The sequence below is a fragment of the Mycteria americana genome, chromosome 5 (genome assembly GCF_035582795.1).
Source record: "Mycteria americana isolate JAX WOST 10 ecotype Jacksonville Zoo and Gardens chromosome 5, USCA_MyAme_1.0, whole genome shotgun sequence".
In the NCBI taxonomy this organism is placed as follows: Eukaryota; Metazoa; Chordata; class Aves; order Ciconiiformes; family Ciconiidae; genus Mycteria; species Mycteria americana.
In genome coordinates, this window is record NC_134369.1 from 35,883,926 (window position 1) to 35,897,100 (window position 13,175).

Below are 13,175 nucleotides of genomic sequence, written 5' to 3' on the forward strand. Positions count from 1 at the left end.
GGCTATCTTTCCCCCATATAAATGCTTGATGTGCTTGCTTGGAGAAGTTGAGATGACAAGAGGAAGAGCCATAAATAAAAATTGTAGTTATGTTTTTTTATGTTTTCTTGTGTTGTTGGTTTTTGTTTGTTTTAATCAGTTCCTTAAGAAGTGTCCTTCCTTTTACTGTCCTTCAAGTGTCTTCTAAAAATCTTTCTGGAATTAAATCACAGAAGATAACTTCACTGTGGTTGACTGGTATTCCATTCCCTCAATTGTCGAAACTCTGTGATGAATTAAAAATGTGGATGCAAGTAGTTGTTTGTCTGAGCCCTTAATTTTTAGACTAGCTGGCCTAAATTTAGTACTTCTAGAAGTGAGGAACTGATAGCACCAGCATCAAGGCGTGATACAGACAAGCCATTCAATAATTCCACGTGCTTCTGCCAACACACTTGCTATTTTAATGCTGATTGCAAATGAGATATAAATTCATCTCAGGCCTAGCCCTGCTGAAATGAATAGTATTCATAAGAATGATTTTGACCTTTGTGGTTATGGTTTTTTTGCTTTAGTTTTATTTTGTTGTAAAGCACCTGCAAGAATATAATTCAGTAACTCGGTGGTTTAGGGTTTGACTTCTGCTAGGACTGAGAATACAATGGATAAGGTGGGGGGGTGTGTGTGAATATTCAAGTAAGGAGGTTTCAGAAACCTAAAATAAGACTCAACAAGCTCATTAATAAAGGATGCTAGAAGCCTTGACTCCAGACAGTGTGTGCTGGACACGTCAACCTAGATGAATTGCTCGTTGCCCTCCATTTCAGAAACCTGAACCTCAGTAAAATTGTATGGAAAAACACAGCTGTGAACTAAAATTATCATTTGCAGCAAGCATTCACCACAAGGGCTAAAGCAATATAAAATAGAAAAATACCACTTTCTCCTCAGTTAAGTGTGTGAGACATTGGGATATGCTGGCAGGAAAATGAATTACATAGCAGGAGAAGTAAATGAGACATTCCCTCTGATGTGTGGGGCTTATAGGAGGGCCACGGAGAATTATGCAATTAGAAGACAGTTCCAGAAAAGATAAAATAGATAAAGTGCATAAGGATTTTCAGAAAGTAATACTGTTTTGTATTGGAAATGGAATACTCTGTAACTGTGGTTCTGGAATACTCTGTAACTGTGGTTCTGAGCACAGCTGTTGCAGGGCCCATTTGTTTAAAAATCATCAGTATATCAAAGATAGCAAAGTCTATTTGTCCATGTTGCTATGGTGACAGATTAATGTCATTGTGGCTAGCTGCCTCTGCCTAATCAGACAATCTAATATAGCTGGGTTTAATTAATCTCATGCTATGGGCATAACTACTTTTTTGTTTTAAAATTTGGGGGTTTGCCACAATGGAATACAAGCAATTCAAAGATGCTCTCTGAAGCATATCTGCTGAAGTAGAGAACCAGTTTTGTACTCCCCTTTTCTGTTATTGTTCCTATTTTTATATTCGTACTCAGGGCATCAAGTGAGTAATATTCAGCTCCTTAATCCTCTGACAGAGAAAGAACTTCTTGATAGATTGTTGCTTCAGTGGGATGATTTGCTGACTTATTTTCTCCAAATTGCTCACAGTCTTCCTCAACATGGCATCATTCAGAGGATAAGAAAAAGGCAAAGGCATTCCATTTACAAAGAAGCCCATTTCAGATGCCACAGAGAGCACTGGACCAGTTGCTGCCAGTTTAAAGACTTCCTGGTTCTGCCAAGGATAGATTCTTAATACGATTTCTTTCTGGCAGGCCCTTGCACTCCCTCATGGCAAAATGTCTAAAAAGTAGGGATATCAATCTCCAGAGACATCCTGTTCAAACAGGTATTCATTCTGAATTCCCTTGACTTCTCTTTATTATTTACTCCTCCTCTCTGAACAAATCTGTCTCAGAAAGGAAAAGGCCCACTATGGACACTTTGTAGCTATCTTTTCGATATTTAACACTGCTGTATTTTCTCTGATGCTTGCAGAGTGAGCAGAAGGATCTAGTAGCACTAACAAGGATGTGGAATCTCTCTGTGCACACTTTATGTACCTTTTAAGATGACTTTTCATTATAAAACAAACCTTTCCCAGAGGAACTTCAGAGCAGACTACCTCTCTTCCATTTATATTGGTTCATACGGAATCTAGGTTTTCTAAATCTCTTGCTTTTAAAAAAGTTTTATAAAACCTAGTGATCAATCTAACACTGCTAAAACTATTTGAGGAAGGGGCATGCCAGCCTGCTTGTCCAGGCATACAGTATGAAGTATTTACAAAAAGGTATATGCTTCTTAAATACAAAAAGATCTGATTTCTTGCTGAAATGCTCAGTAGTGGGACAGAGGGGAAAAGATCTGATAAATTGTGAGAAGGTACTGAACATGTACTAGTTAAATCATCAAGAAGGCAGTAGCTCAGAATAGTCCTTTGAGCAAGCAGAGTTCTATTTTTCTGTTAAAAAACTTGGTCTATCCCCAAATCAACAATCTCTCTCATGCGTCCACTGAGAGAAGACTCTTTCCTACCTTGTCTTTAGGAAGTGGAGCATGGGAAATAATTAGATGAAGAGAGATTCTTTCTGTTCTCTTGAATAATTCAAAAAGGTTATGAATGGTTGATGGAAGTCTGTACATAGTGGGCTTAGGTTGGGTTTTGTTATCTTTATCCAAACCTCATGCTTGTCCCTTGAGCGATGTGTCTAGTAAGTGCAGTGCTTGAACCAAGCAATGGAGACTGTCTTCATTCTGATTTCAAGTATTGGATTAATGAACTGTACTGGAAGAGAATTTGCTTAAGTACTGCAAATAATAAAAATAGCAATTAAGTACAAATAGCAAATACCCCTTGATATTGAGACATGTTCCTAGGAATAGGCTAATGTAATGCAATGTAAAATTCCTTTGCCTTTGCTCTGAGGCAGCTTGATGATTGCCATACAGAAAAAGGTATATCTGCAGCCCACTTTAATTTTGAGATAGTGTTTCTCTTATCTACATAGCCAGATCATATGTGGAAGCTCTGTTAACCATAAATTACAGAGGATGCAAAGTAAAGGCATTCAATTTTGGGAGAATTCCAGAATAAAGGTTACTTGTACATTTTAAATTTGGCTGTGCTGAACAAGTAATAGTAATCAATTTATTTTGTTTTACTTCCAGTAGTAATTTATTTTGTTTTACTTCCAATATTAAAGGTGTAAGGTCTTACTGTACACTGTTGAAAATCTCTGTGAATACAGAATTACTGGCATTCTCGTAGGCTTTTTTTATAGTGCTTGTCATGGTAGTATCAGATTATGTTGCATGTGTTAACTACGCATCTGTGAGATGAGTGCTGATTATCCCATTTACACAAGCAAAACACTCTTTTTTGTTAGCGGTTTTGTCTACTTGGAACAAAACTTGTCTAATTTCTGTTGGGAAAAAGAGTTAGATGTTTTTGCCAAAGTCTATCCCAAAAGGCCAACCTGGTATAGACAGCTGGCATAGAAATTTTTTCCCTGAGCTTGTTTAGCATGGTAAAACCAAAGCGTGACTGAAATCAGATATTTTATAAGCAGAATGTTAAGGCAGTATTGTGGATAGGCTACATACTAGCTCTGCTTACAGTAAGTGTTGTGCATCCCATTAACCATCTATCTAGAATAAAGTGATAGTGGTTGTCCAATGAGTGCCTTAATCATATTGCCCCCGAATCTGTGAGTAAAACTGAGAAAGGTGAGGAGATCCAACTATTATGTTTGCTATGGATTACCAGTTTCTTAGGGATATTGGTAGATTTTCTTTGGTGCCTTTTTTTTTTTCCCCCCTTTTCCCATCCACACCAGAAAAACTGAGGGAAGGCTAGATAGACAGCACAGTCAAGGCTGTTGCTACCGATTAAATCATTACACTTTGCAATGTTACCACTTCAAAAGTAGCTTTCAGTAAAACTCTTCTCCTTCACCTTTTCCCACTATTTAAAACTGCTGCTGTGTCTTGAGAGGATGTTGGATGCTTTCTTTCCTTCACGACTGTTCCCTAAAGGGAGTAGTGCAGGCCTGCTTTTCACCTCCATACAATTCAGCTCCCTGCCTGTTGATCAGGTGTGACTGACTGTGCAGCTGGATGAAATGTCACTCTACATCACTGGCACAAGCAACTCTAGTTTCCTGGGAAACAAGTGCCTTCATTAGTGCTAAGACTGTATTGTAGGCAACAAACTATTCTTACCGTTAGTGAGTAAGCATCCCCTATTACATAAAAATAGAGCCCTGCAATTTGGGATAAATTATTACACATGAAATATTGAAATGATGGATAATCTGCAGTGTGAGAGCTCTTAAGTTTTGGATGGGTGAAGCAGATGCAGGAAAAACACATTTGTAAAGGGGGAGGGAAAAAAAAATATCTCTGGAATACTTGTAAGTATGGGTCTGAGGGATAAAAATTAATAAAAACCATCTGCAACTTGCCATTGTTCTGGGTATTTGCACTACTGTTCTATTTCAAATGCTTGTAATAGTTTATGAATTCAAAGACATACATATTTTTTTTATTTTCTGTTACAGATCTGGAGTCCTTACAAACAGCCTGACTGCACAGGGGATCTGGATGGTAGAATTGAGGATGATTCGCGTTGCCTCTACACTCATGAAGAGTACATCAGTCTTGTGTTGAACAGTGGTAGTGGTCTGTCCCATGATTATGCCAATCAGTCAGTCCAGGAAGATCCACGGATGATGGCCTTTTTTGACTCCCTGGTGCGCCGGGAGATCGAGGGCTGGAGTTCTGATTCAGACAGCGACCTCAGTGAGAGCACAATCCTGCAGCTCCATGCAGGAGTAAGTGAACGCTCCGCTTACAGCGAGTCAGAGTCCTCTGCCTCTTTGCATCACTCCCCACCACATGTGGCTGAAGAGTCTGACGAAACTGCCTATAACTTAAGGGCCTTAAGATCAACTGAATCCCCCTCAGCCAGAGAAGATGTGGCTTCCCGTCAGCAGAGGCTCTCTGCACTGAGAAAGTATCAGGATAAGCGTCTCCTGGCCCTTTCTAATGAGTCTGATTCTGATGACAATACCTGTGAGGCAGAACTAGATACAGACCTTTTCCCACGGCCACGGTCCCCGAGTCCTGAGGAGAACGAATCCAGCAGTTCCAGCAGCAGCAGTACAGAAGACGAAGAGGAACTGAATGAACGACGCACATCTATGAGGCAACGCAATGCACTGAGACGCCGACAGAAGGCGCAAAAGGAGGAAAGGACTAGTACTAACATGGAAAATGTGACCCCCTACATAGGTGAGGATATCTATGATTACCCGCAGATCAAAGTAGATGATCTATCTTCTTCTCCAGCTTCTTCGCCAGAAAGGAGTTCAGCCAACAAAGAAGTTCTCAAAGAAAGGACCTCTCCTTGTTCAGACAGTGAATCAGTGGAGAGAAAGATTTACAAAGCTTATAAATGGCTTCATTATTCTTACATATCATATTCAGCTAGTAAAGATGGTGAGTCCTCCAGAGGAGATGGGGAGAATGACGAAGGGAAACCGGGAACTAGTGGAAGGCACAGTACAGCACACTTGCTAAATAAGGAAGATGCTAGGAACCTGAGTTCAGTAGTTCCTCAAGGTTCCCCAGCTCTTTCTACCGAAAGCCACAACAAAGAAAATTTAAAAGAATGTGGCTTGATAGAAAATTCTAGTAATGGTCAAGCTCATGAATGTGACAATCAGCTGCGGGTGGAGGGTCAAGAAAACACATCTGAAGACACTAGCAGTGGAGGTATAGAGCATTCTTTTGAGACTAAAAAGCTCAATGGAAAAGCTAATTGCAAAGGGCTAAATAGTTGTACTGAAGAACCATGCATTCAGACTGCAGGACTTGTAGAACAGAAAAATAGTCAGAACTGTCAACCAGCATCAAGCCATCACTCGCTGGTCCCTCCATTCTCCACTATTGCTATCTGTAGCATGTCGGGTCACTGCTCCAGAAACCAGACTGATGACAGTGAGGAGAGGAGCCTCGACACCTCCTGCGTTAACCACAATAACGGCCACTTGCATCTTCGCCCTTCATGCTTCAACAATGGACAGAGTTTTGGAGAGCAGGAGACTGTGACGCAAGGACTACAGGTGCACTCAAATGCTGATAATGGCAATCTTGTACAGATGGGTGTGACCTTGCACAAAGACTGCTGCCTGTCTGAAATGGACTCCAACAGCTACAATGTGAGCACAAGAGAGGATACTCCTGACTTGCATCCTACGGGCAGTGAGAGTACTCAATCTCTTGGAGGACTGAAAAGACACAGGGCGGAGTTGGAAGATGCAGATTCAGAGAGTTCATCCTTAGAAAAGAAGTTAAAAACATGATAAATGCAAATGTCTGTCGTAGCGTGCACTCTCAAAAAAAAAAACAAAAGAGAAAAGGAAAAAGAAAGTATTAAAGGCACATAGAGCTTGGGTCTGAAACATTGCGTTTGATTCTCCATTCCATTCTTCAGTGGGTCTGTTTTAGATTGCCAATGGTTCATGCTGTATAAAAATCCAACTTACTCCTTAATGAGACTGAGTCTAGTGTACCTATACAAGGTTCTGTTTAAAGTAAATCCTTATTAAGACGGTTGACTGCATTATTCTTGTGTGAACATGTGTCGTTTGTTCAGCCAGACAACCAGGATGACTGCTTTAAGTTTTAATTCTTCTTCTAAGAAGGAATTTTTCCATACTGACGCTTATTACACATTACAGGCTGAAGAATGATTGAATTAGATCACACTGGTGGTAGCTTGGGATGTGTTTCTTGTTGAGAAAAACAGGGAAGAAACCTTTCTGGGCCCTTTATTCTGCTTCAGAAACTAAAGAAATGCTACCATTAGGGAGGATATTTTCAGAACTGAATGGTATCTTTAGAAATGATACTTCATAAAGCACTTGCTTCTGATGCAGTTCAGTGACATTATTTTTATGCCAACAGAAAAGCTATAGGAAATGAGCCTCTTTCCAAAATCAACTTTAGACTGTTCCCATGGTGACATTGAATTTTGTGGGTTTTTTTTTTTTTTAAGAAAAGAACTGAATAACACAGTGTCATCACTATACTAAAATGTGATTGTTTGGCAAGAGGAAGGTATTATGCTGTAGGCCTCCCTCTAACCAAGGGCTATTAAAAATCAGGCATTGAAACATGCCTTTCTGTGAGCTTAACACATAGAGATTCATTATTATTGTTTACTAAGAATATGGCTCTGAGTGTTGGGATGTATCTTGACTGTGCGCTCCCCTTCCTCCATGTGCTTTCTTTTGGGAGGCAGAAGAGAAAAGAGGCAAAAGAGGCAAAAGTAGGCAAAAGAGAAAATAGCGGAAGGATGGATAATGTAACGGATGCATGTTAACAGCAACACTTGATAAAGTCTGAAAACTGCTTTTTTAGCAGTTTTCTTAGCCCAAAGCTCAAAATCGGTTGGCATTGGCAATCAGGGTTGGTTTTCCACCACTGTGCTGCTATTTAAAACTGCAGATGGGTAGAGGGATTCAACAGAGTTGTGTGTGTACGGGAGAGCTTCAGAGGATGCTGGGATGGATGTGTGAGGATGCTGGGACTCCAAGTCTGGCAATCGGAACTTGAGCAAGAGCGTAGCTCTGGCTGCCGTGAACTGGCGTACTGTTCAGGTGGACGGAGTCCTTTCTTGCCTGGGCTCTGTTTTTAATGGAGTATCTAGTGAGTCCTCTCAGTTCTGGCATGCTGGAATTTGCAGAATTGCACTTGCTCCCCTAGCAACAAGGTAAGAGGAGTCAGTGTGTGAAGGGAAAAGAAACCACCTATAAAGGAGATGAGAACTATGTGTTTGTGCCTTGCAGTGCTGACAACAGAAAAAGAGCCTTCTTTTGACCCCAGTATTTGTCACAGGCTTTCAAGCCCAGTACTGAGGAAGGGCTAGATTATTTTAAGGAATAGAAGGTTTTTGCTTTCAATATGACTCTAGCAGTACACTGCTGTAGAGCACTGGTCTCAGAATACTTATTTCATATGCACAGCTCCCTGGTACCTGGGGAAAGAAGGAAGATGCCCTGTTAAACATGATGAAAGTAAAGGAATGTTTCAGAAGGGGATGCTGGGAGGGAAGGGTATGGGAGGGAGAGTGAAGAACACGAGCTGAAAAATTTTCTTGCAACTACTGTGTGCCATAGTCTGTTTGCCGACACTTGGTCAGCTTTGCTAAGTGAGAACTTGGAATAAGCATATGATGTATTTAAGATTATTTAAGCATATGAGTATTTAAGAAGCATGTAAGACGGTTGAAAGGGATGTTTTCAAGTATGAGTGAAAGTGGCAATAAGAACAAGCTGATACATTGTTACCTTATTGAAAACATTGTTCTGTACTGATTATATTTTAGATCACTGCAATCAAGATCACTATAGGAGTGTTCTCCTTGGTTGTATAAACACCTTATTGTAAATGCTGGTTTTTAGCCAAAGTCTTGAGGTTGCTGAGCCAAAACTTACTTATTATTTTTATTTTTCAAAAGTTCTTTACATTGGAAAAGTTTCTCAGTTGTCACTTCTGCCCTCCTCTGAAGAATGCCCAGATTGCTGGTGAATGAGCATCTCCACTCTCCTTTGACATGGTCGTCTTTTCTCAGTGTTTTCTCAAATGCCTTGTGTCTCACTTTCTGGTTCTTTTTGTTTGTTTTCAAAAGCAGAATAAAAGCTCCCAGGTTTGGTGTTAAGGCTCCTCTACAGGCTCTGGGCGTAAAGGTTTGCTGTGGTTTCCCCAAAGACAGCCTCCCATGCTGTCGGCATGCTTGTTATTTCTAGTTTCTGTCAAGCAGGAGGAGGAAGGTAGGCTGCTATCTTAACCTTTTGTTCACAGGAAATTTCAGTGCACACAAGAACTGTAGCTTCTGAATCAGTGGGTTCACCTTCTCACATAAATAAATGTTATCAGCACTAGGCAGCTGCATCATCTGGAAAAGACCAAAAAAAGCAACCAAGCAGCAGCGTGTCTGCTGCAGGCAGCCAACAATGAAAAGAGCTGCTCTTTGTAGGTTGCTTTGCTTTGTCATCGATCCCCTGCATCTGCTCTCTCCCCCGTACGCTGGGTTGCTAACCATGCGATGTGCCGGCAGTTTCCTGGGCTGCTAGGTCTGAGTGTTGCTGTATGCTTGGGGTTGTCACTCCCTGTTTCTGGGGCGGGAGAGAAAGCTGTTCAGTAGAAAATCTTACAAGTTTATCTGAAGAGATTTCACCTTTTCTAATAATCTGTGCCATGTACTTAGAAACGAAAAGGTTGCGTAAATATTGAACTGCCTTGTTAGTTAGCCACTATTTACTTATCATGCAACTTGGTATGGCAGGAAATTTGCTAGGCCAGGTTCATCTCCAGAAAACCTTATCAGTGGGAAAGAAAAACTCCCTTACATCTCTTCATAACACTTTGGACAGAGAAAGATTGATCTTTAAGGAAATTCTTTTTTAAATTCCTACAAGCTCACAAGCTATGTGTTTGCTTATTTCAGCTTTCTGCGTTTAAAGCATTAATGTCAAACCAACCTGTTTGTCAGAGAGTCAAAGCTGACTCTTCCTCTGAAGCAGGCAAGCATGAGGCTTTTCTGGGCTGGGGTATCAACCGCTTCCAAGGATGCAGGAGGATGGGATCTATCAGCCGAAGTTCTACTGGGGTTTTTCCAGCTCTCAAGTGATCCTCTTGCCAAAGCTGGCGAGCCTTCTCCAAGGTGAGTGGCTCAGTGGAGATCACGCTTTGCTGTTGAGGAGCAGCTCGCTCTCGCAGACAAAGCACATGCAGAAAGATACAGCTGCCTTGAGAAGGGAAGAGCACAGGGTTTTAACCGTGGGCATACCAGTTGATTGCAGTACGTTCTGAAATCCAGCCCGTCTCAGTTGGAGTAATAATTGGGAAGGACAACTTATTTCAGAACCTTTTCTTCTCCAAAAATTGCAGTGGATTTTTTTCCCCCAAAGTTTCATAGTAGAATAAGTGATCGAAACCTGGTCCTAATCTCTGTTTGTAAGCCATGTCACTTGGTAGCTAGAAAATCACTCTTCCTCAAATATTTAAAGAAGATAAATGCAGTTAGGTCTACTTCTGAGGTCTTGTACTTTCCTGCATTGTCACGTCCTAGCGAACAGATAGAGGTGTCTTGCTTACTGGCCGTTAGAAGCTGACGTGGCTTGATGCTACTAAGGTCTTGGGATGCTTTCATTTGCAGTTATAATCTATTTTGCTGTTTACGGACAAGAGCAAGACAGGATTTTTGTTATTACTTCATTGAGTTAAAATGCTCTATGTTAGTGAGTTTTCATCTCTTTTTACAGGCAGTACTACGGAGAGAGGTACCCTTTACACCTGATGCTTTCTCTTATTTTCATCCACTCGGATTCTCCGAATCTCTTTGCCAGACCTGGGAAGCTCAGTGCTGTGCTGCAGGGTCCGCAGAGTACCAGAGAGTAATGCAAATAGCTGCAACAACTGAATTACTATATGCATATGCACATAGTTCTTCAGGAATTCTTTAGTAAGCTAATTCTACCACATACATAATTTATAAAACACATCAGTGCACTCCTACAGCTGTGTCGGGGTGCACTAATTAGCCCAGCTAATGCTATACTGGTATGAACAAGAACTCTTGTTTCAAACACCTACTGAGACAATGGCAGTTCTTCAGGGGGGAAAAAAAAAACCACCAAAAACCCAACAGAAAAACCTCACTGGTTATGGCAGGTGCTAGGTTTGCCAAAGTTTCCTTTAGTGGTTGTGCAGGTCAAAAGCAGTGAAATGTCAAGTAGGAAACAAGCAATCTGAATTTGATGTTTGTACTCTGCCTGATTCAAGTCGAGGACTAGAACCTGGGTCTCCTGCCTTTCGCTTGAGTGTCCTAAGCGTCAGCCTATTGCATTACTCAGGAGTGGGCTTTGTTCTTCTTTTGTCTGAAATGCAAAGGGGAAAGGAAACGGAAACAGTTCCACAAATACTGGAGCAGGGCCTGGAGCCCAGCTCTGTCGGTTTATAGTTTGCTGAGAAAATGCTAGAGGATTCTTTCTCCCTTCTCCACCTCATGTGACCTTTGGTCCAGAGAGCAAGAGGGAGATGCTGACGCAGCCTTGTATGCATCCCATGCAACATGGGAGAATTGTCCTTTCCAAATCGGGCACCGTGTGTACGATTTTTTTTTTTAATTTATTTTCCTGTAGACACATAATACCAGCCTCCGAAATGAGTGCCCAAGCCAGTGAGCTGTTCGTTCTGGGCTATGGCTGGCAGGCTCAGCTTTTCTGTCTCATGAATATTTTTCTGTTCAGTTCTAGTCTCGAATGTCGGCCAACACCTACGCAGCGCTGGAGCTGCTGCACAGATGTAGGTTGGCATTGTTGCTGCTTTTAGAGCCGATCGGAGTTGCCCCCTTGCCGAAGCTGCCGTTTGCCCACTGGCTGTTTGGAAGTAGGTGGTGCGAATGAGTAAAAACATTTTCTGTGTTCCTATAAATAAGCAAAAACTGCCTGAATTTGAACTTTTTGATGGGAGACCAGGTCCTTCACAGGTAGAATCTACCTCTGGGACCAAATTACTATGAGCCAGTGGTCTGCAGCATTTTACTTCGCAAACACGGCTGCTTATGGCAGCATTAACAGCTGAAACCACCAGCTCCTACATACTTACAGGCTTCGCATTCTGGTCGCTTCAGAATGGTCAAACCATATGTTCTTTGTGCACAAAGTTTTGTGTCTAAGTGTCCTCCTTCCAGAACAAAGACTAAAAGGGTCAAGTTCTGCTTTTCTGAAGCAAAACTTGCTTCAGCGAAATCCTGATGCATCTCTTTAAAGCGCTTTGGCTTTAGCTCAGCTTTTAAGGTTAAATACTCATGAGATACATTTTGAACTCTCAAACGTGGATGTACAGCAGAAAGAGAAACAGCGTGAACTTCAGAACTAATTCTGTCAGGGAAGGGGAAAGGAGTTTAAATGTATTTCAAAACAAGCAAACAAGAAGACCTCCATACCCTAAATACCAGTTAGGTTCTGAATAAAAGTTCATCACCTATTTCTAAATCTGGCTTCTAAAAGCCCAAGCAGCATGTTAACAGAAGTGACTTATTACACTTGAGCTTGGACAGCTGAAGATCACTGATCTGTAGGAGCCGAGAAGCCGCAGCCGTGCCCCACAGCACACAAGGAAGGGGCCGGCCATGGGTGTGCTACCCAGCAGGGATCGCTTCTTCGGTCTGCAGCCCGCAGGGGACGAAACAAAGGGTTGTTAGCAGCCAGGTTGCCCCGACTCTGACAGGCCGATTCTGTCTCGGTTTTGTACAGCTGGCTGGTTTAGCTTCGTATTGCCTGCGACGTGCTGAAGAAAGATCCCTAGAGGAAAGCACTTTGGTTTTAGTTCATGTTTGCCTTTGGACCTTGGAGGGAAGTGCTGGGGCTACTTTTCGGGGTGATCTTTATGCAGCCTATTAAAATGAGGAAAGAAAACGAATGCGTCCTTGCAGCAGGAACAGAGAAGTCCAAGGCAGGAGCCTCCTCTAGCTCCCTCTTCCCCTTCCTGAGGTTTCTACGTCTCCCTGAGAAGCCCTGTACACTTTTCTTCTCTCTAGGATCTAGAGAGACTTGAGTGTTGGGTGCCTAGAAAGCAAAAACGAAACTGTCCCCAGTTCAGGATGTCGCAATGCTCTTTGCTTCAGTGACATTTCCAGTATATTATGGCCAGATCTGGCATTTCCTGGCTTGGATTGTATCCTCGCATACAATTTTCTCCAAAGCATGAGAAAAGTCTGCTTCCCACCTGTCTAAGCCTTGGAGGGAGAGAAAGGAAAGATGATCTAGGCTTTAACAGGCTTGGAATGAAAGGAAGTACATGCTTTGAGCTGTTTATAAGCCCTCGCTAAGCTCTCGCTATTCCCAAGGTTTGCCTTTCACGCACGCCGATTGCCGTGCGATGTACTTACCTGCACGCAGGGATGCCAGCAGCAGCAGCCCCGTGTTTCCTTTGAACGCAGCATGGGAACTGAGAATTGATTCAGTATGTCCTATGGGGCAGATCTCTCTCCTTTCCATGAAGGAGCTTTTTTTAGCTCATACATGTTTCTGATGATGTGGAAGACTTATTTTTAAGCTGGGAAAGTCTGTGGCAATGTTTTGAATTCCTAAAT

At 41.9% G+C, this 13,175-nt stretch overlaps 1 protein-coding gene across 4 annotated transcripts in view; it reads left to right on the top strand.

Annotated features, from left to right (window-relative positions):
* The window catches only part of DCAF5 (DDB1 and CUL4 associated factor 5), a 77,791-nt gene extending 70,729 nt beyond the window's left edge, over window positions 1–7,062 (top strand). For all 4 annotated transcript variants that reach the window (XM_075502930.1, XM_075502929.1, XM_075502931.1 and 1 more), the window contains one exon: window positions 4,570–7,062. In XM_075502930.1, the coding sequence (XP_075359045.1) occupies window positions 4,570–6,375 (1,806 nt within the window). In that variant the 3' untranslated portion in view covers window positions 6,376–7,062. The remainder of the gene's footprint in view (window positions 1–4,569) is intronic.
* The last annotated feature ends 6,113 nt before the right edge of the window (window positions 7,063–13,175 follow it).